At 36.4% G+C, this 23,235-nt stretch overlaps 1 protein-coding gene across 4 annotated transcripts in view; it reads left to right on the top strand.

Annotated features, from left to right (window-relative positions):
- C8H12orf50 (chromosome 8 C12orf50 homolog) overlaps nucleotides 1-10,208 on the top strand; it is a 32,541-nt gene extending 22,333 nt beyond the window's left edge. For 2 of the 4 annotated variants that reach the window (XM_047742219.1, XM_047742216.1), the window contains exons 8-13: nucleotides 1,149-1,256; nucleotides 2,615-2,731; nucleotides 4,163-4,267; nucleotides 4,534-4,737; nucleotides 6,776-6,868; nucleotides 9,976-10,208. In XM_047742219.1, coding sequence (XP_047598175.1) covers nucleotides 1,149-1,256; nucleotides 2,615-2,731; nucleotides 4,163-4,267; nucleotides 4,534-4,737; nucleotides 6,776-6,868; nucleotides 9,976-10,001 — 653 coding nt within the window. In that variant the 3' untranslated portion in view covers nucleotides 10,002-10,208. The remainder of the gene's footprint in view (nucleotides 1-1,148; nucleotides 1,257-2,614; nucleotides 2,732-4,162; nucleotides 4,268-4,533; nucleotides 4,738-6,775; nucleotides 6,869-9,975) is intronic. The other 2 variants (XM_047742217.1, XM_047742218.1) reach the window with 2 other exon arrangements.
- The last annotated feature ends 13,027 nt before the right edge of the window (nucleotides 10,209-23,235 follow it).

The raw sequence follows: 23,235 nt of genomic DNA, 5'->3' as shown, positions 1-23,235 counted from the left end.
TGAATGTATCGCCATATAATAAATGATTCTGAATTTCCTCTCATAACTAATTTCATTTTTTCAAAATCTTTTGGACATTTTTATTGTTGGTTTTGGGTAAGGAACTTGAGGCCTGGAATTGTAGGTAATCAGTTGCTGTAGATGAATCCCTATAGGAGAATGTCTGACATATGATGTGCACTCTGAGAATATTTGTAGATTTTATGTTTAAACAATCAAATGTTTAAACAATCAAATGAGTGGATGAATGAAGACATTTTTATAGAATTTACAGATGACTAGACGTTAATATGCTGGATGAAAGAGAGAAATTTAACAAGGTAAACTCAAACTGTGATACACATAAAATCTTGCATTTAAGTTCAAGACATTAATGGCAGGGTTTCTTCAAGTTGGGAAAGACTTGACATGATACAGATTGTGAAGAGAAAAGTAAGTGTTTTTTGTTGGCCACAAGTTTTAAAAATGATTCAGTACTGGGTGTCAGTTACCAAAAACTCAGGTAAACTCACACTGAATTATTAGAAATAGTATAGGAAGATAATTAAATGTGGTAAGTCATTTAAAGTTCTCAGTAGTGTCTGACATATAGAAAAATGCTCTATAAATGTCAACTATTATTATACTAATTCTACTGATTTCTGTAATGGTAGTCCACATGAGTGTGTCATTTTAAAAGAAGGTTACTTGAAACACATTTTATGTTAGGGTAACTTGTATGGTGAAGAATCTGGAAATTAAGTATACAAGTAGTATTTAAAGCAATTATGGATATTTATCTTGGAAAATAGAAGACCTTTAAGGAGCATAAAAATTGCTCTCATATATCTGAAGATGTTATATTGAAGATAAACTATACTAACTCTGAGTAACTCTAAAGGATGGTAAAGGGTAGAAGTAAAGATTTATATATGTTAAAGGAAAATTGTGTTGTCTATGTGAATTTCTTTGGAGTTATCTCTATGTAAGCATACATACTCTAATCTAAGCATATGTGATATGTGTGGAGATGTGTGTGATTATCACTGAGAAGTATTTAAATAAAACCGGGAAAAAGGTGTACTATAGAAAAGGATAATCTTGTGTTGGAAGATAGTTCTGTAGAACTTTCTGCCACCATGGCCACTGACCATAAGGTATTGTCATAGGAGGTGACTGTTATGTTCCACAGAGGATCATATTTCTTGGAGTAGATGAAAATAAAGCTTTAACAGAAGAGAAGGAAATCACCATATCAAAATGTTCAAATAATAAAGGTAATGAATCATCCTATAATTTTAATTCATTCATAATTTGGATAGGTATGTTAAATACAAAACTTGACACTTGTAAAAACCAATAGAAGAGGCGAGATAATAAATAAAAATATGCATTGAATACAGTGAACAGGAGTCAAAAACTCTAAGGTTTTAGTCCTGGTCTGTCCCTTATTGTTTGACCCTGAGACCATCTCTTTTAGCTTCAGTTTCCTTATCTAAAATACTGGCCTGTTGAACTCCGTAATTTCTAGGAGTCTTGCTATCTCTACTGTTACTGGTTCTGTTAAACAGTAAAACCAAGTCCTCTTTAGTTTCTTTTTCCAACCAAATACTCAGTGTGATTGAATTTTCTTAGGGAGATTTGTTTGTGAAGACTGTGAAGAGTATTAATCTCATGATGTCTATGACCTCCCCATTTTATAATTATTACTAGTCTGTGAATAATCCAGAGATATGATAACAAAATCCATCCTTTACAGTTTTAGATTCCCGTTACACCATGCTTAGAATCCCCCCGCTGGTACCTCTCTGCTAGGCAGTTCTCTCAGACTAACCGTATAGCTGTCCTGTAATTAGAGGGCTTTCCATATTCTCCACCCAAATATTAACTAATTTCATCTACCATTTTCCCCACCGTTAAATAAATGTTCTTGAGAGTAGGTTAAGGCACTTATGATCAATGGGAAATGACATGTAAGTCTCTTTTCCTTGATCTCAGAGATGCAAACACTTTGCCCAAACTATCAAACAAAAGCCAAAAAAACGAACAAAATTCTTACTACACTAATAACAGTTGCTACAATTCGCATTTGGCTGTTTAAATTTAAACTAAGATGAAATAAAACTAAAAAAAATCAGCTCTTCAGTTGCATTAGCCATGTTTTGAGTGTTCAATATCCACATGAGACTAGTGGCTATCATTTTGTACAGTACAAACGGAGATAATTTCCATCATTGTATAATGCTCTGCTGGGCTGTCCTGCTCCAAAGCATAGAACACATGAAAGTTGTTACATCTGAATTATTTCTAGAACCTTAATTTAAATAAGCACATTTGATTTAAAATTAATAAATTTCTGATTCTTTTATATGAAGGTATTAAAATATTGCCACAAATACATAATTTATATGTTGAAGATAATGTCTGTAGTTTGGATTTTTAATATTTTGTTAGTGGCAAATTTTGGGGACTCATGTAGGGATTAGGGAATTTCAGTGATGAACTGTAAAAATTAATATACATATATATATTTTTAAAGAGGTATGCCCATCAAATAATGTTTGAAAAGTGAAATGCCAACTGAAAGCTTCTTTTACTAATATTGACATTTTATTTTCTTAATTTGCTTTAAAAGATAACACGGACAGTCCTCATCCAAAGCGTTCCCTAACTACCCGACTAGTACCTACAACGCATGTATTAAATGCTACTGAGAATATCAGTATGAAGTGCAGAGAGGACCCCTCTTCAAGTGAGACATTAGCTCTATCACTTTTTGGCCTTAGATGTATTTGTCTTATCATGGATTTGTTTTGCTTATTTGAAATAGAATTTTTAAAAAGAAAGAAAAAATGATGGTTTGAAAATTATTCAGGATTAAGAATTAAAAACAATTATTCTTCTACTAACTCTGACAATGAATTGTGATGTAGGTCCTAGTAAATTATACACACTCCCACTAGTTTAATTTAGGTATTAAAATTAATGATATACTACCTTCTTGGAAGATTCATTAGTATTTAGTATAGCATTTTTAATTTAATGCAACATGGGATACACTGACAGATTTTTATTATGTTTTGGATTATTTTTCATGATTTGGCTTCTCCATGCCATTCAGTATTCTAAGCTACTTCTCTTGATACAATTAAGACTCATGAATCTTCCTTTCTGTTTCCTTCCTTCCTTCTTTCCTTTATTTCATTTCCTGAGTCCTGGTAATGTTCTTGGATCCCAACCAGCCCTGAAGGAAACCATGATGGTTTACTCCTAAGAACCTCAGTTTGGTGACATTTGTTAAAAATATGGTTTCCAAATCCTAGAAGTGGGGACTTGAGAGTAAAGGTGGAGCACAATATTTGGAGAGGAGGTGGTGAATCAGAATTCAAATTTAACACTGAAACTGATCTTGAGAGCTAAGGCAAAGACAGATTTATTAGTCTACTAGAGACAGCTAATGTAATCTACATAGTGAACTTGTTCATTTTCTCTGTGCAATAGTTACTTATTTATGTTCAGGATCTCCACATAGAGAAGTCATGAGTGCCCCTGTCTACTAGATTGTTTTAAGATTCTCTGCAAAAATGTCCTTTATAAATTCCTAGAAAACTGAGTTTGTATATAAACCTTTCAATGTAAAAACATGCCAGTAAAAAAGTGAATAATTTAGTGATCTTAGCACTTACAAATTCTGACTACTTAGTCTTATTTCTCCAAAACTAACAACACACTCAAATTCTTAAAACTTAAAAGAATAAAGTAATATTCACTAAATGTATTTTACACTAATCCAATTTCTTAAGAAGTAGATCTATGTTCAAAATAACAATTCTAAAACTACTTAAAAAACACGATGAGATAAATAATTCTATTTGGAACGTAATTTTATAGTCTTTTAAACAATCTACACATTCCTTTGGGAAAGAGCACTTTTTCCCTGAAGAATGCTACATATTGAAAGTTTTCTCATCAGTCAATTTCCAGGACAGATTTTTTTGGGGGAGGGGGCGCTGCTTTAAGAAATAAGTCACCCTTTGTTCTAGAAAGTAAAGTATTAGAGGAGTGCATTTATTTTTTTCTCTGGCTTGACATGTGAATGCACAGATATGTAATTATCACCTACAGTAATTTTCAGATGAAAGCATCTCTTTAAAAAACTGTAAAAATTTGTATCTTCTTCAAGTGAATGATGTCCAGCCAGTGAGGAAGCCTCACTTTAAAGGTGTGAAAAAAAGAAAATGGATTTATGATGAACCAAAGAATTTTCCTGGCCCAGGAATGCGGAGAGGTAAAGTATCTATATATCTGGTATTTCTAAACTATAATTTGAAATGAAATTAAGAAATTAAATATAAATTAATATTTCCTACCTGAAAAACAAATTACTGTTGTGCAACATGCTGTTTTAGATGTCAACCCAACTCCTATCAATTTAGTTCATTTAGCACACATTGCTTTCCATAGCGCTGTCAAACATTTAACCTGCAGTATGTTATTTATGGGTATGATACCAGTTTGTTTTAGCCCTCACTCCCTTCCCCCTCTCCTTTACAGCAGTACAGGCCCCAAATCCCAAAAATAAAATGAGTTACCATCGCAATAATAAAAACAGAAATGCTGAGAATGCATCCTATATCCACGTTCAGAGAGATGCTATCAGGACTGTCTCACTGAGTGCACCCCCCCGCAGCAGGCCCACAAGCGGGTCCTACAGTAAAGTCGATGTTAACAAGGAACCGAAATTCAACCTCTGTCCAGGTAAAGCTCTTTCTTTATGTCGTTTACTCATGTCTGTGGTTTGCATTCCCATGGAATTACGTGATGGTCCAATTAATCTTCATCGCTACCCACCCTCCTCTTCTGTTTTCAGGCCATCACCACACCAGGACATCTTAGAAAACTAAGAGAGGATTTCTTCCATGAGCAGAAGTGAACATGGTTTAAAGGATATGTTAGAAAACGTGTTGGGTGCAGACAACTAGACATTGAACCTCCCTAGAGTTTTATCTCACAGCACTGCACTTTGTTCCCCTGGGATAGCTTTATTTCACTCTTAAGGATTGTTTTCAAATGGTTGACATTTTCTCTTTCCACTAACTGTGTTGTTCAACCATCACTTTCAGGCTAGTGCCCTGGCTTATCCTTAAGCCTTCATGATTACTTTCTGGAAAGGTTAGTTTGAGGGTTAACTGCAATATTTCTCATCTCTCCCACCGTGTACAGATTGCTTCTAAATCATTTCATCATGTAATAGGCTAAGTCATAGTATATGTCATTAAGTACAAGGCCACCAGGGAGGAGGGAACTACATCTTTTCTTCCTGTTTCAGATGAATTTTGCTCTTTTGAAGTTGGGTTTCAATTCTCTCAACTTAACATGAGCAACTTAATTCCCTCTAATTTCATGCTTCTATTTTCCTGTGTTCGCAGACTAGTTTGTGGAGTTCTGAATGCTCTGTACTTTCTGAAACATAAGTAAAAATTCAATGTCTCTCTTAGGTCCTTTCTTTTATATTTTAAATAGAAGTTAGCTCTATTTAAATTGTATTTCTTGGGCGCCTGGGTGGCTCAGTGGGTTAAGCCGCTGCCTTCGGCTCAGGTCATGATCTCAGGATCCTGGGATCGAGTCCCACATCGGGCTCTCTGCTCAGCAAGAAGCCTGCTTCCCTCTCTCTCTCTCTCTCTGCCTTCCTCTCCGTCTACTTGTGATCTCTCTCTGTCAAATAAATAAATAAAATCTTTAAAAAATAAATAAATAAATTGTATTTCTTCTATTAGTTTTAGAATAAAATGGTATATGGGTTTATATACAAAACTAAGGATATTCTTGGATGAAATATTCTTATTTATTACTATTATTATTTTATTATTATTTTACTGGCAGTGAATGGCTGTCTGGATTTGTGTTAAGGTGTCTGGATTTGAATTATGCTCACTATTGCTTTTGCACCATTAGTGCAAATGTTAACACAGGAAAAAAGCAAATAAATTCTTAGTATTATTATGAACCATGCTTTGAGAATTGTAGCTGCATAGCAATACTTAAAAACACAAATTCACATTGTTAGATAATAGTTCAAATATACAGTTGTCAGAGGAAAGTAGATATTAAAGAACCAAGTCAGTATATCAAGGCTTTGGTTTCCTGGGACAGCACATTCACTATGGTAGAATATTCCCTGCCATCATGGGAGTTACTTCATGGAAGGGAAAAGGAACTGGTGGAACCTTCCAGGTCTTTTTTTCTTTCTCTTCTTTCTTCTATAAGCATTAGCAGAATTATATGGTAAAGCAAGACAATGAAATATTTTGGTCACATCTAGATATCATACTCTTACATATAGCTTAGCCTCATGGGAGAGAGCCTTATTTGAAGAATTGGACAGCCAATTAAGCCAATTAAGACAATCAATGTTCATTGATAATATAAATGGTCTTTTTTTTTTTAGATTTTATTTATTTGAGAGAGAGAGAGCACGAGTGGGGGTTGGGGGTAAATGGATAGAGGGAGACAAGCAGACTCCCCACTGCAGGAAGCTTGATATAGAGCTCATCCAGAACACTGAGATCATAATCTTAGCTCAAGGCAGAGGCTTAACCTGCTGAGCCACCCAGGTGCCCCATCATAAAATGGTCTTAATAAACTCACTTGGGTCCCTGATGCTTTAGTTTTGAAATGCTAAAATAAGTTACTTAGAGAACAGCTTCACCTCTGAGATATTTATAACTTTGAGATACTCTTGGAATATGATTTTGAAGTTATAAAATATTTAATTCCTGTCTTCCTTTTTTCTCAGATAAATATACGTCAACATCATATAATGGTTCAGCCTGGCGAAAAAGAATTCCTTTTTCAAAAACATATTCAAAAACTGAAAAGATATATACAGGTAAATATTTACTAGTAATTTTAATGTAGCATTCTAAAAATGAATGACAAGCTTTTAAGTTGTAAGATCAGGAAACATATTTTAGAAAAATTTAGGAAATTTTAATGATACTTACAAACAGAGTTACTTGGAGTTTAGTAGATATCTTGTCTACTAGCAATTTAATTTTACTTTGTTTTATTGTGATCTCCTTTGCCTATTTTTATGTTATCAGAAATCTTTTTGATATACTTCTCTCCTTAGATACAAACTTAGCAGTTGCAGCAATTATATGTTAAAATTCATTCTTTGTTGAACTACAAAGCAAATATATAAAACCATATTTGGACACAAAATATTAAAGTCTTACTATATCCACCATGGACAAATACTGGCTGGTGCAGACCAACAGGGCACCTAAGATGAAGTTTCCAGGCCAGGAGGTTCTGAGTGACTATGGTGTCCCCCTTGTTGTGCTCTGTTCTCTGGGAGAATATGGGAATCCTGGGAACCTCCCCAGGGTAGAGGTTTGAAGCAGATCTGACCTCAGGTGGTTCTTTTGCTAAAAACCTTAATGTCTTCTCCAAGTTTATCCTAGGGTTGGCACAGTAGGTTTGGAAAACCATACAGGATAAAATGGTTTCAGTTACTCCACAAAAAGGAACCTTTCAAAAAAAGTTCTAAATAGAGAGTTCCTACTTATATCTTTAGCCTAGAACTTCCAGAATCATCTGAAATCCATAAACTTTTATACAAGAGCTTCCCAGAATGAACCCAAGGACATCCAGATTAGAAACTGTCCACTTTCCAAAAACAAAAACAGCTGAGATCTTTAGTATTTCTCAAAACTCTTTACTTTGACTGTAAAGTCAGTTGCTTTTCTTTTCTTTTCCCATTTCTTTCCAAATCATATTGTACTCTAAGAGAACGCTGCTGCCATGCTATTTCACGGACTATATTTTCTCTTAGCTTTCTGTGGGTTTTCACATGTGATTGCATTTAATTTGGGGGGAAATGAAAATTGGTAGAAATCCTGGATAAAACTACAAATTCCTGAGCTGCATCTTTTTCTCCCATGCTTTCCTTATGAGTGTGACATTATTTGGAGTATTTAAGGATTCACCCCTCATCCCTGCTCCTCTCCCGGTGACTGCTTTTGTATCCCAGCAGCCTTCTCCCTTCTCATCCCAGGGAGTTGAACATGAATTACAGAAGGATTTGGGGAAGAGGGGGTCACTTCAGGGCATGAAACATGTACCATCCATGTATGGCCCAGGAAAGGGAATGTGACAGGGGATGTGAGCTTATAAAAGCACTTTTTTGGTCCAATGTGTAGAGCGAGAGGAGGGCATGGAGAGGCAGCAAGTGACCAGCTACAGTGTGGGGTCACTTACTCCAGACAAGTCCCCTTCTGCTCTTCTATCACCTCCAGTTGTGCCAGGGCCCAGGGAAAGAAAGTCAGGGATGGATTTCTGTTTGAAGTTATGATACTCTGAGCATAAGGAGGATCTGCATTGCACGTCCCAGATGCAGACAGGGGAAAGAAGCTTTGGAGAGAATTTATCAATGCCATGTGTTTGTGGGAGTGGGGGGGAGCAAGTCATGTCTAACATGAGAGAGGGCTGGAGACAGCCTCTTGGGATTCCCAAGCCTCAGGTTTGCTTGGGAAGGCATCACATATCCTTGTGAGTTTTAAGTGAGAGTCAGTTCCTGGGAGAGGGCCAGCTGGTCTACCCAAAGTCTCTTGGCTGGGGCTGAAAGCACAGCACCAGAAAGATGGCCTTCGTGGTTGGGTCCTATCAGGGGGGAGAACTCAATCAGAATCTCAAAAGATGGCTCTGCTGGGGAGCTGATTATAACCAAAATCATCCACTTGTCACTTGTGACTTGGAAGTATTGTCTGAGGGGAACCAGCAAGGACATCACCTGGGAGTTTGTTAGAAATGTGGAATCTCCATAGCAGACCTACTGAATTAAAATCTGCATATTAACAAGTTCTCCAGATGATCAAGATGCACATTAAAGTTTGAGAAACCTTAGGCTATATTATCTGGGCCACCATTCACCAGCACCAGACCCAAGCCATGTTAAAGACCCAACCCATGACTGTTGAGATAATATTCTCTTCCTAGCCATCACAAAGCAGCAACCATTCTCCCCTGTTCCAACCCCAGAAATCTACATAAGCAGAGGGAGATGGGAGAGGGAGGGAAAGAAATCCTGAGAAAGAATTTCAAATCTGAATGTGGTTGAAATATAAATGTGAAATAACTAAGAAATCACTGAATTGGACTAAGTTTATGTGCAAAGGACCAGATAAGTTTTCTACATCAGGCAGAATAGGGACTTAGGTTCAAGAAATTGAAAAGAATTATAAAAATCATTTTCTTATTTACCTTGAGCTTTTGACTGGGAAATCTGCAACCCCTAAACTCCTATCCTTTCCAATTGTTCTTGTCATCATCAGGCTAGAGAAAGATTAGCTTGTGTTTCCTCCCCCTACACTTCCTGCTAGGGCGCAGAGGAGCGATTTCATCATTTCCCATTTCCCAGTGGACAGATGGACTGTTGGAGAGAGGAGGCAGAAAGCACAAGCTGCCACTAGTCTATTCCACTAAGGAATATCTCAGAGCGAAGGCCATAGAAGTGTAAATGGGTGAGAAGAGCCTTTTGGGAAAATGTCCGATGCTATGAGGATAATGCAGCAGAAGAGGAAAATGTGTGGGGACCAATGAATGGATCTGAAGGTGATTAGAGATCTCAGCCTTCCCTTGGGGCCACGTGTCCTTTCTGATAAGGATATAGCTGGTGTGACTGGAGGTGCCTGTCTGTAGGATGCAACATTCATTCTGTTCATTCTGAGTACACTAAGGTACAGCCTTATATGGAGTATCATTTCCATCCCTTTTCATCCCTCCATCCAAATTCAAAACACAATAAGTTTTGGAAAGAAATTGAATTAGTTTGAATAGCATTTTGAAAATATATGAATTAAAACAATGTGTTTGGGCTTTGTTTTGCCTTTAGATGTATGGTAAGCAATTAGCCAAAGAAATTCAGAACATCAGTATCTTGAAGAATGCCAAAAAAGAACATAATTTTAGGTATTTTGTGTGTTTTATTATTAGAGCCAAGAAGAAATGGGAGCAAGTAAATCTGGAGGTTGAGAGAAGAGAAAAATGAGAAAAGAGAAACGTGCCAGATATCATCTGATTTACAATCAAAAATGAAAATTCAAAGAATGAGATATTCAAGTACTCCATACTATATACTGGGTAGCCAAAGATGATAAAATGCAAATTCTGAAAATAAGATGCAGGAAGTACATTGTGCTCTTTCAAAACTGATAAAAATGCAAATTGCAAACAGCTGCCTGTGTATTTATATAGGTCTGGAATTCATTCGCTGCATTGCCACAAACATTTAATAAAATTTAAAAGTTTGACAATTAAAATCATTCTCTAATTGTAAACTGAGTTAGAGTGCACAGATTGAGAAATGAAATTGTGTCTTTGATCTCTGTTTTGCAATATTCTTTACAGAAGAAACCTCCCATTTTCTTTCTTAACCTAGATTTTTAAGCTGGGTCCTCGGTGATAATAACAGATAACGTAAACAAATTCAGTGAAGTCTCAGGGTTATAGTTTGGTGATGAGAATGTTAGAGGAATTCCAATAGAAATACACTTCAATGTGTTGTAAAAAGGAAAAAAAAGATTGGTTTATTATGCAGAGGAGTGCTGAACAATGTCTTTTAATTGGCAACTACAAAACCTATCTGCTGAGACGTGTGAGATTCAAAACGGAAAAATAAACATTTTCTTACCAAGTACAGAAAAATTATATGTTCATATTAAAGAAAAGGATTTGTAAAAGGAAAAAAGTGAGTTAATAATGTGATGTCTCAAAAGTACTAGATGTTAAGGCTTTAAGTAACTTTAGAAGTATTAATGCTTATAACAGAGATATCATTTGAAAACTTAATTCCATGTCTTTTGCACTTGTTTAGAATAATACATTTTTAATGAGTTCTAAAAAATTCATCTGCAGAGTGACTGAAACAAGAACTTAAAATTGAGAATTTATTCTTCAAACTCAAAGACCAGTATGATGGCAATATATGTGATTAACCTTTCAAATGCTGTTTTTTTAAGTCTGTAGCATTTATACTTCTGAGTTTATTAAAGCTCAGAATTTCACTAAGACTTTGGGACACCTTGTCTATGTTTACATGCATCTCGTGGTTATTAGTCACCACTTGTTCGATATTATTGGGGAGATCATCAGTGTAAGTTTAGAAATATTTTATTTTTAAAACATTTTATAGATTTGATTCCAGCCTGTGGAGTAGTAAGTCCTAGTTTCTAGCTTCTAATGGTGCTCTGTCTACCCACTTTGAAGAACATGGGGATACAGTCCTTTTGTTTTCACAGAGTGGTCAGAAATGGAAACGGTGCCAGCAAAATGTCTTGGTGAGATAGATCTGAGCAGGATGGAAGAAAAGAGCTGGGTTGAAAAGCTCTCTAGAGGGAGGCTAATAGGAAACATCCGTAATTCCACTTAACAGACCTCTGTCCTTCTGAAAGTTCATCTAGTGGTGAAGAAGGAATGGTTCTCAGAAGGCAATTCAAGGTATCTTTCTCAAAGTACAGATTCTCAGTGTGTATCTTTATTACATGCAAACTGCTGAAGACTCAATGAGGAATGAGAAAAATCTGAAAGAAGATCTGAATGTCATTCTTCTGAATATGTACAGGTATCATCCCTGATCAAATGAACATTTTTATTATGATAAACTTTGTCTAAGAGGACCAAGTGGATGGTAGCATTAACCAACTCAGTTTTCATATTTGTGAGGCAGGGAAAAGGCATGGCTTAAATGTGGTAAACTAATAACCCAGAAAGAGGAAGATAACAAGCCCCCAAATAAGAAAGGATAGAGGATGACAAAGATAAGTGGACAACCAAAAATGTGGTAAGCCAGCCAGAAGTTATGCCTGCTGACTCCTGAACATAAAAGTAAGGCATTGAAGCCTAATTTTATGAGGCCAGCTTTTGGAGCTGATGGAAAAAGCAACTGCCTTTTCCATCACTTCCAAAAGCTTTCAATGAATTTGATGGGTGTACTATGATTCTACTCTTTTCAAAATGCAGCAGTAATAAAAATGTTAACAAAAACAGCATGTATTCAATGCTTAGTATATTAGTTTGCTAGGGCTGTCATAAAATACCACAAACTGCGTGGCTCAAACAGAAATTTATTGTCTCATAGTTCTGGGGGTTATAAGTCTGAAATCAAGATGTTGGCAGCACTGGTTCCTTCTGAGGACTGTGAGGGAGACTCTGTTGTTGGTCTATCCCTTTGGCTTTGTATATTTGACTTCTTGTGTTTCTCCTCATCACCTTCCCTGTGTGTGTGTGTGTGTGTGTGTGTGTGTGTGTGTGTGCGTGTGCGCGTGTATTCAAACTTCCTCTTTTACAAAGACATCAGTCAGATTAGTAACCACCTTAATGACCTCATGTTAACTTGATTACTGCTATAAGGACCCACTTTCCACATAAGGTCAACTTCTGAGGTAATGGGGGTAAGCACTGCAGTGTATGAATTGGCAGGGTGCGTGGAGGCTGTAAAGATGTCTCCTGGACCTTCCCAGGGTAGGTAGGTCTTAAATAACAAATCCACTCTAACATTTCCATCTCCCTAAGCTTTCGAATTACTTCCTTGACAGGAAACCAAGGCAAGTTTGGTATTTCTAGCTCACTCACTCTGGGCCACCTTTTAGTCCATATTTAAGCCATCCATCCAACCAACCAACCAACCAACCAACCAAACTGTTGGAGCCCTTTATAATTCCCTGAGCTGTGACATTAAAAGTAGAACCTCTGCTTAGTAGACCCTTAACAAATTCACTGTGATCTAACTTTATGCTTCTTTCACTATTATTCCACATCTTTAATACTCACTCCCACACACAGTCCTAGGGTTTTTGTTTGTATAAATTAGCAAAGTCAAGTACCTCTTTTGGAGAGCAATGTACTTCCTCATGGAAGTACACTTCATACTATCCCTTTAGTAGCCTGCTGGGTTAGTACCAAAAGCAGTGGTAGGGGTCAGTCCTGACGGAAATCAGCATTGTCTTGCATGGCAACTGCCTCAGTTAATCTGATGAGGGTGGTGGGACTACTGGGAGTGGAGAGGCTAATTCTACTGGCAAAGACTCATCAGAACATAGAGGCTCAAATGTTCCCAGCTTCATGAGGGTCTTCTCATATCTCTCCATTCCAACTTTCAGGATGATGCTTCTCCCTAGTCAATGTCCTCACTTTAACAGTAAATAACCTGGGAGCCTGGGATTTCAATATGTGTTGCAATTAGTGGGTCACAGGATATGTGTTTTTCAGAAATCTTAGCCCTGTGCCTAGGAGAGATAAGGGTCTTTTTTCAGGGCAGCTTTCAGATCATTTATGTGATGTGTGAGCTACGAATTCAAGATCCTTGCCTCTCAAGTGTTTGTGAGTATACAATGGTGATATTTTGTGTATTTCTAGTGCCATATCACACCATGAATGATCAGTGCTCTCTTTACTACTAAAAATAGAGTCATTAGAGTCTCTAAGTCTAATCAGATTAGAGAGCAAATTCCAGAAATCCCAGAGACAATTTGGAAAACTCATCTTTAAGATTCTGTTCCTATAGAGCCTCTCTTAGTACCAAAATCCATACTGGGATTCTCCAAAGAAACAGAATAGAGGATATATATATATATATATAATTTTAATATATTATATTTTGCATAAATGCATATATTTTTATATATAGATTTATTTTAAAGAGTTGACTTACACAATTGTTGAGGCTTGGCAAGTCTCAAATCTGATGGAGGAAGCTAACAAGCTGGAGATGCAGTGGAGTCTAAAGGCAGTCTGATGGAGAATTCCTTTTCACTTGAGAAGGTCAACCTTTTATGCTATTTAGGATGAGGCCCAACCATATTATGGAGAGCAATCTGTTTTACTTAAAATCTGCCAATTTAAGTGTAAATACCAACAAAAATTTTCCTTACAGAAACATTTAGAATACTGTATGACAAAATATCAGGGCAATGTGGCCTAGCCAAAGTGAATAATTAATTAATCTCCCTGGATAGCCTCAGATAGTCTCACTACTTTAAGGTCAGGTGAGTAGCAACCTTAATTCCCCTTTGCCATATACTCTAATGTATATGTAGTCACAGATTCCAGGGATCAGGGGGTGGGCTTCTTGGGGAACCACTTTTCTGCCTATGACAACTACCTTTCCTTATGCACCTTATGTAGAGTTGTTACTACATAGCAGGTACTACATGAAATAACTCACCGAAACATTAGTACCCCAACCCACAAAAAAAAAAAAAAAACAGAGTTAGGAGTTATTAACTGCCTCCATTAATGAGAAACTTAGGCACTGAGTAGTCATATAATTTGTAAGTGACAAAGGCAGGATGGTACCACCTGTGTCTGTGACTCTAGATTATTCTCTTTACTCTACTAGACTGGTTAAATATCTGATTATACTTTTTTCCTCAGGGCCCAACTTACTCTAAAGCCACACTGGACCACTCTGGACCAATAACAACTTCAGAGCCATGAGAGTAAAACTCATAGTCAAAGTTTCTTTCCCATTTCTGTCTTTTTGCCCTCGAGAGTGGTGTAGCTAAGTCGTATTTTGTATCATATCCATGTCTTTTCCTCATAAAATAAGGAAAAAGTGAATATCAAAATACGTATATTTTATTACAGTTGAGTCTTCTGATAACCAAGGCAAGAAAGAAAACACAGTTCTATCAGAAAATTATACTAGTGTTCCCAGGACAATTTTTTTTAATAGCACTACATTCTAAAAATAATTTATTTTACGTAAACATAACTATATTGTGTTAGTCCATTTGGGCTGCTATGACAAAATACCATAGACTAGGAGGTATTAAATAACAAACATTTATTTGTCATAATTCTGGAAGCTGAGAAGTCCAAGATCAAGACACTGCAGATTTGGTGTCTGGTGAGGGTCCACTTTTTGATTCATGGATGACTTCTTGCTATGTCCTCACATGGTGGAAAGGGGAGAGGGAACTCTCTGAGGTCCCTGTTTCAGGGACACTGATCCCATTTATGAAGGCTCCACCCTCAAAACCTACTCCCCAAAGACACCGCATTGGGGGGGTTAGGATCTCAACATATGAATGTGGGGGAAACACATACTCAGTCTATAGCAGCAGTTCACTGAACACATGTTGAAAGAACACCCACTGACATCAAGCCGTCTGCTAGAGGTTATGGACACAAAGATAAATGAAGTCTTTCCCTCTAAATGTTTCTCATGTAATGCAAATAGTGATTAAAGCACTTATATAATATGAGGTGTGCCACAGAAGGAAGTATAGGATAGGTGCTATGGGAATATAGAAAAGGCATGCTTCACAGATATTTCAAGTGAAAATCTAGCTCGGCATTGACTGGTCACAAGTTCTCTCAAATATTTCCTTGCTGCTAGTGTTCCTTTTTATGAGAAGGAGTGCCAATTTATAGCACTGATGAGGTATTGGCCTATACCCCATACTGGCACCATTGCAGGATAAAGGATGAACTTTTCAGGAGCAATTACCTTCTGCTTTAGGTTGGAGAGGAACTCTTTGTGCTCTCCAGAGAGGTGTCACTGAGAATACCAGTTTTGCAGTGAACTTTTTGACTTGGACACAAAACTATCCCATTATGCAATTATATTATATTATGCAGAGTGATTAGCTTATTTCTTCTATTAGGTGATGAATGTTCAAGGAAAAAACAGTCTCTTTCTTTCTTTATATCCCTTCCATTGGCATATAATAGTCAATATTTGTTGAACACTCTAATGCCTATCTCTGAGGTTCCTTTTTCTTGCCTCAACCATTATAGACCTTAACAAAGAAGTGAGGGACCTTTGCTGAGGTCCTTTTGTTTTGGAAAGACTTACACTAGGCAAGAACTCCACAGGGCCACGGAGACATGCTTCTCCTTCTAGAGTAGGTTCTGGTATCACAGATGCCAGATTTCACTGTTCAAATCATCTTGAGCCCATTTCTTGGGCTATATGGATCTCTCCGCTAAGACAGAACTCCAAAGGATCCTTGCTATCAAAGGGTTGGAGAAGAGGAAGCTATTTTCAGGGTGCTGATGGAAGTGGAGAGTGTGAGTTGTCCTGTCCATACATGTGCATAGGGTCTTTTGAGCATTAGGACATATCAGGGAATGGAAAGAAAAGAGGGATGCATTTCCCAGGAGAGTGAGGCTCTTCCTGCTTCTAGTTTCTAGTGCGGAACTCTGAATTGGCCCAGAATTCTAAACACAAACCTGGTCTTCTAGTTATTATGTGGGGTTAATTGTTAGCTTGATTTATAACTTTCAAATACTTAAATATATGACACGTAGATCTTTATATCTACTCTTGCTCTAGGCTCTGCAAATATTAGGAATAGTCTTAGCCCACTTAGCACACACACCAAGAAGCAACAGTAACAGGTGGGATCTTAACACTAATTGTTTCTTTTTTTATGCAAACAGTGGACAGAACAAAAAAGTCATACAAGCTGTGACAGGAATCTGGCCTTTTGCCAGAGATTTGTCATTGCAGTGAAGAAGCCGGGTTAGTAGAAGGATCAGTGTTAATTACATTTTTTAATATATTTCAGATGGAGAATGTACTGGACAAATACGGGATCCCTAAATAATTTCTAATTCCTTCACTCTACACTGCCTAGGTAATTCAGGGGCTTACTGTGGTGCAGGATATTAAGGAAGCCTTGGGCAAAACCAGAAGCTCTGTGCCCTATTCTGTGAATAGTATTGCATACCACTGCTCTTTGCTATTAACCAAATAACAACTTGGGAAAGTTATCAAGCTTGTTTAGTCTATCTTCTAACCTTAATACTAAGAATCTGAAGCAAAGTAAGCCTAAGATCTAGAATAGCATCATAAAGGCAGCACTAGCATCTCTTAAGTGGTCATATTTTCTCAAGTATTTTCATGCTATGTTGTTCCAGTATTTCATTATTAATTGTTGTAAAAATAAGGTGATACATAGAATTTAGTATAGTGCCTAAAAACAGTGACTACCCAGTAAATTGTAGCTTCTATGAAAACCTAATTCATTGTAAAGAATGAAAATATACATCTTCAGTTTCTAGCAGTATGGTAAAATGTTCATTCAGAGAATAGCCTTTCTGTAAGAACACACCTAAATATGCCACATTTGGAAACAACACAATGTAAAACAAAAACATCTCTTTCAGTGCATGTCTGAGCAAGAAGGAAAGAAAAAAGATTTTCTCAGAAGCCATAATGACAAAGGGGGAATCCAGAAGAATAAAGAAGCGTAAAAGCTGGCATCTGCCTTGGGGTATCTGCAGATTCCTGGTGCCATAGAGTCTGGGCTTCAGGGGTCCACAAACTGGACAATAAGAAACAATATCTAAGGCATGAACAGAGCTGGGGACAGGATGAGAAATGTCACAAAAAGCCAGGACACACTGAAGATGATATGCTCAGAGAGGAAACTAGAAAAAGAACACTTAGCTTGTAGACAGAGACACCGGGAATAGATACCTCTTCTCTTAAAATTTTAAAGACCTAACTTTTTTTTCAGGTGAATTTGGGGTTTGAATTTACATTATCAAAATGTCCCAACAAACTTCCAGTGAAAAATGTAGTATAAAGTGTTCTCAAACTGGTAGTGCCCCAGGCATGTGGATGAAGTAAAAGTAAATCATTTCTGGTGTCTGGTCTCTAAATTCAGATATTAAGAAATTGCCAAAGATAAAATTCCAAATGATGCAAATTTGTGATTAAAAAAATTAAGCAGATGCAAACAACCATTAGTCAACAGTAGCAACGAATTATGGAATAAGACTTGCAAAAATATTGGAAGTGTTTTTAATAATTAAAAAAATAAAAATAATGCATTGAAAATATGAAGAATTGACAAAAATCTATCAGTACTGGACAAAAATATTTGAAAGGGAACCATATAGAAAATTTAAAATTGAAAATAAAATAGTTAAAAATGGAAAAATAAAGGATAGGGTAAACAAAGATAAGAAATTGCTGAAGAAAGTATAAACTGAAAAAGTTATGAATAAGGATGGATAAGTTATTCATAATATATCACAGAGAGACTAAAAAATGAAAAATATAAAAGAAAGATAAAGAGTTGGGGCGCCTGGGTGGCTCAGTGGGTTGGGCCGCTGCCTTCGGCTCAGGTCATGATCTCAGAGTCCTGGGATCGAGCCCCACATCGGGCTCTCTGCTCAGCGGGGAGCCTGCTTCCTCCTCTCTCTCTGCCTGCCTCTCTGCCTGCTTGTGATCTCTCTGTCAAATAAATAAAAATAAAAATTAAAAAAAAAAATCTTAAAAAAAAAAAAAAAAAAGAAAGATAAAGAGAATTGGAATTCCAGAGGTGGCAAAAGAGAAAATGAGAGAAAGATAAGAGAATGGTTGGAAGTATTTCAGAATTGTTGAAAAACACCACCATCAGATTCAGGAAGCCCACTGGATCAAAAAAGAATAAACAAAGAGAAACTCATAGCTGTATCTTCTACCTTGGACTGGTGTATGTCAAAAACAACATCTTAAAGCAAATAGAAAAAAAAAAAAAAGACAATTTATGAACAAAAGAAGAAATATTATGTTCATATTAGAATTCTACATAGCAGCAGATCCAGACAACAGTGAAATAATCACAGGAAGAAAATATTTATCACTCTAGACAAGAATGCCCAGTCACTTTTCAGGAATGTGAGATAAATAAAAATCTTTGAAACAAATCAAAACAAATATTTGCCAAGTTACTAAATTTACTTCTGAAGGAAATTCTTCATGAAGAAGGAAAGTGGTTTTTAAAAATAATCTGATGGGCAAAAAGAATGGTCAGCAAAGAACACGAATTTATGGCTTAATCTAAGGAAACAATGTATAAATAAATGACAATGTTTTCTAATTTGTAAGTTCAAAAAAATCATGATAAAACTAAAATCTTAGGGGCGCCTGGGTGGCTCAGTGGTTAAAGCCTCTGCCTTTGGCTCGGGTCATGATCCCGGGGTCCTGGGATCGAGCCTCACATCGGGCTCTCTGCTCAGCAGGGAGCCTGCCTCCTCCTCCTCTCTCTCTCTGCCTGCCTCTCTGCCTACTTGTGATCTGTCTGTCAAATAAATAAAAATCTTAAAAAAAACAAACAAACAAACAAACAAAAAAAACTAAAATCTTATACAACAATTATACATAGGTTATAAGAATGGGTGGCCAGAGTTAAGGAAAACTGTTTCTAGATTTGTTAAACATGTAAAATTATGTACAATATGCTGTGTACATTCTAGGGGCATCATTCAAATAATAACCCAAGTGCAAGTCCACCACCTGTATAGCTGTACTCAGCATAAAGGAATAAGATGTGGTATAATCTTAGACATTACTTAATTATGCATGTTAAAATTTCTAGGATAACTACAAGGAAAGAGAAAATATATTATTGCCAAAGTGGTAAAGGGAATAAAATGGAATAGGGAAATTTTTTAAAAGTAAAACAGAGAGAGAAAGAGAGAGAAAAGTGCTATAAAAACAAAAAATAAAGCACCAAAAATAAATTCCAAAGACATCCACTTAAAATTTCAGAGTACAGGGGGAAGATGATAGAGTTGGTGGATCCTAAGCTGACTTTATCCCACAGATAGAAGTAGAAATGCCCACAACAGTGTAACCCAGAAAATGACCCAAAGACTGGCAGAACAGACTCTCCACAGCTAAATGTAGAGAAGAGGTCACACTGGAAGAGGGTAGGAGGGGTGAAAATGCAGTCTGGAGCGAAATGGACCTGCAGTACTATCCAAGGGAGGGAGAGAGGCCACAGGCATGAAGCAGGGAAAGAAACAGAGAAAGAAACAGAAAGCACACCAGGAACCCCACGCATGGGGTACTCTCAGGGGTAAGACAAATCCCCATAACAGCTGGTTTTTGAAAACCAAGGGGCATGATTTTGTGAGTTCTTATAATCAGTGGGGGATTAATACCTGGACCTTTAAAAATCAGTGGGCTCCGTTCTGGGGTAGCCAGGAGGATGACAGGCAACCATCAGGGATAACACAATGAACAGCCCAACGGAGATACAGAACAGAGGCTGCAGTTTGAAAAATACCTAGGGTATATGAGAAGAAGAATATACAATAAATGTCAAAGGGGACTCTTTGAGTGGAAAGGAAAGAACGTAAGTAGGAGAAAGAAAAAGTAGGAAGCACAAAAGCTGTAAAAATAGGTATATCTATAAAAATCACTCAAGGAATTCACAAAATAAAAGGATGTCAAATATGACATCATATACCTAAAGTATGGGGTCGGGGTGGGGTGAATTAAAGAATGGGTTCAAACTTAAGTGACCATCAGCTTAATATAGAATGCTATATGCATAAGACATTATGTACAAATCTAATGATAACCACAAGTCAAAAACCAGTAATAGATATGTAAAAAAAAAAAAGAGAAAGGAATCAAAGTGTATCACTAAAGAAAGCCAGCAGACTACGAGAGAAAAAATAGATAACTACACTAACAACTATAAAATAAGTAACAAAATGGTAACAAGTACATTCCTATCAAGAATTACTTTGAATGTAAGTGGACTAAAACCTCCAATCAAAAGACACAGGGTGATGGGATGGATGAAATAGCAAGACCCATCTATATGCTGCCTACAAGGAACTCATTTCAGACCTAAAGACACATGCAGATGTAAAGTAAAGGGATGGAGAAGAATTATCATGCAAATGGAAGTGAAAAGAAAGCCGGGGTAGCAGTACTTACATCAGACAAAATAGACTATAAAACAAAGACTGTTACAAGAGGCAAAGAAGGACACCAAATAATAATAAAGGGGACAATCCAACAAAAACATATAATAATTGTAAATATTTATGCACCCAACACTGGAGTGTCCAAATACGCAAAGCAGCTAATATGACCATAAAGGAAGTAGTTGATGGTAATATAATAATAGTAAAGAACTTTAACACGCTACTTACATCAATGGATAAAGTGTCCAAACAGAAAATCAACAAGGAAACAGTGGGTTTGAATGACACATTGGACCAGATGGATCTAACAGATACATTCAGAACATTCCATCCTAAACCAGCAGAATCCACATTCTTTTCAAGTGCACATGGAACATTCTCCAAATAGATCACATATTAGGCCACAAAACAAGTCTCAAAAATTTAAAAAGGTTGAAGTCATACCATGAATCTTTTCTAATTACAATGCTATTAAACTAGAAATTAACTACAAGAAAAAATCTTGAAAGAACACAAATACATGGAGGTCAAATAACATCTTCCTAAACAATAAATGAGGGGTGCCTGAGTGGCTCAGTTAATTAAATGTCTGACTCTTGATTTTGGCTCAGGTCATGATCTTGGGTTGTGAGATTAAGCCTGGTGTTGGACTTAAGATTCTGTCCCTCTCTCTCTGCCCCTCCCACCCCTGCTCATATGTGGTGGGCTGGCTCTCTCTCTCTCTCTCTCTCAATAAAAAATAAAATAAAATAAAATAAAAAATTTATAAACAGTGGATGAATCAACCAAAAAAATCAAAGAGAAAATTTAAAAAAATGATGGAGGCAAATGAAAGTGAATCTTCAGAATGTAGCAAAAACTGTTCTAAAAAAATTATAGCAATATAGACCTACCTCAAGATGCAAGAAAAAAAATCACATATTAACCTAACTTTACACCTAGAAGAGCTAGAAAAAAGAAAAAAACAAAACCCAAAACTAGTAGAAGGAGGGACATAATAAAAATTATAAGAGAAATAAAATAGAAAGTAAAACAAAAACAAAAACCAAAAACCAAACCAAAAACAAAACCAAAAACCCAACAGAACCAGGAGCTAGTTCTCCCAATAGAAAAAAGCCTTAAGTCAGACTCATCAAAAATTTAAAAGAAAAAAAAAATTAAAAAAAAAGGAGAGAGAGAGGATTCAAATAAATAAAATCAGAAGTGAAAGAGGAGAAATAACAATCAACACTACAGAAATACAAAGGATTATAAGAGAATATTATTAAAAATTACATGCCAACAAATTGGACAACCTAGAAGAAAGGGATAAATTCCTAGAAACATACAATCTTCCAAAACTGAATCAGGAAGAAATAGAAAATATGAACAGACAAATTACCAGCAATGAAACTGAATCAGTAATCAAAAAACTCCAAAAAAACAAAAGTACAGCACCAGATGGCTTCATAGGTGAATTCTACCAAATATTTAAAAAAGAGCTAATACTTATGCTTCTCAACTATTCCAAAAAATAAAAGAGGAAGGAAAGCTTCCAATTCATTCTATAAAGCCAGTATTGGCCTAGATAACAAAACCAGGTAACTACAAAAAAAGACAACTACAGGCCAATATCTCTGACAGGTATAGATGCAAAAATCTTCAACAAAATATTAGGAAATTGAACCTAATAATACTCTAAAAAAAAAAAAATCACTTGTCGCAATCAAGTGGGATTTATTCCCAGGTTGCAAGTGTGGTTCAATATTCACAAATCAAACAATACTCACACATCAACAAGAGAAAGAATGAAAATGATATGATCTATTCAATAGATGCAGAAAAAGCATTTGATAAAGCATTTGATAAAGTACAACATCAATTCATGATAAAAACCCTTAACAGTGCAGAGAAAGGTTGGTGGGAATGCAAGCTGGTGCAGCCACTTTGGAAAACAGTATGGAGGTTCCTTAAAAAGTTGAAAATAGAGCTACTCTATGACCCAGCAATTGCAATACTGGGTATTTATCCCAAAACTACAAATGCAGTGATCTGAAGGGGCAGCTGCACTCTAATGTTTAGAGCAGCAATGTCCACAATAGCCAAACTATTGGAACGAACCTAGATGTCCATTGACAGACGAATGGATAAAGAAAATGTGATGTGTATATATGTATACACGTATGTATATGTACATATACATACAGATATGTATATGTACACACATACATACATATATATGTATGTGTGTGTCTATGTGTGTGTGTGTATACAGACACGTGTAAATAAATAATGGAATATTATGCATCCATCAAAAACTGAAATCTTGCCATTTACAATGACATGGATGGAACTAGAGGGTATTATGCTAAGGGAAATAAGTCAATCATAGAAAGACAATTATCATACGATCTCAGTGATATGAGGAATTTGAGAAACAAGACAGAGAATCAGAGGAGAAGGGAGGGAAAAATGAAACAAGATGAAATCAGACAGGGACACAGACCATAAAAGACTCTTAATCTCAGGAAACAAACTGAGGGTTGCTGGAGTGAG

Source organism: Lutra lutra, chromosome 8 (genome assembly GCF_902655055.1).
Source record: "Lutra lutra chromosome 8, mLutLut1.2, whole genome shotgun sequence".
NCBI lineage: Eukaryota > Metazoa > Chordata > Mammalia > Carnivora > Mustelidae > Lutra > Lutra lutra.
Note: the sequence above shows the minus strand (reverse complement) of the source record. Positions and strands in the feature narration are given on the sequence as shown.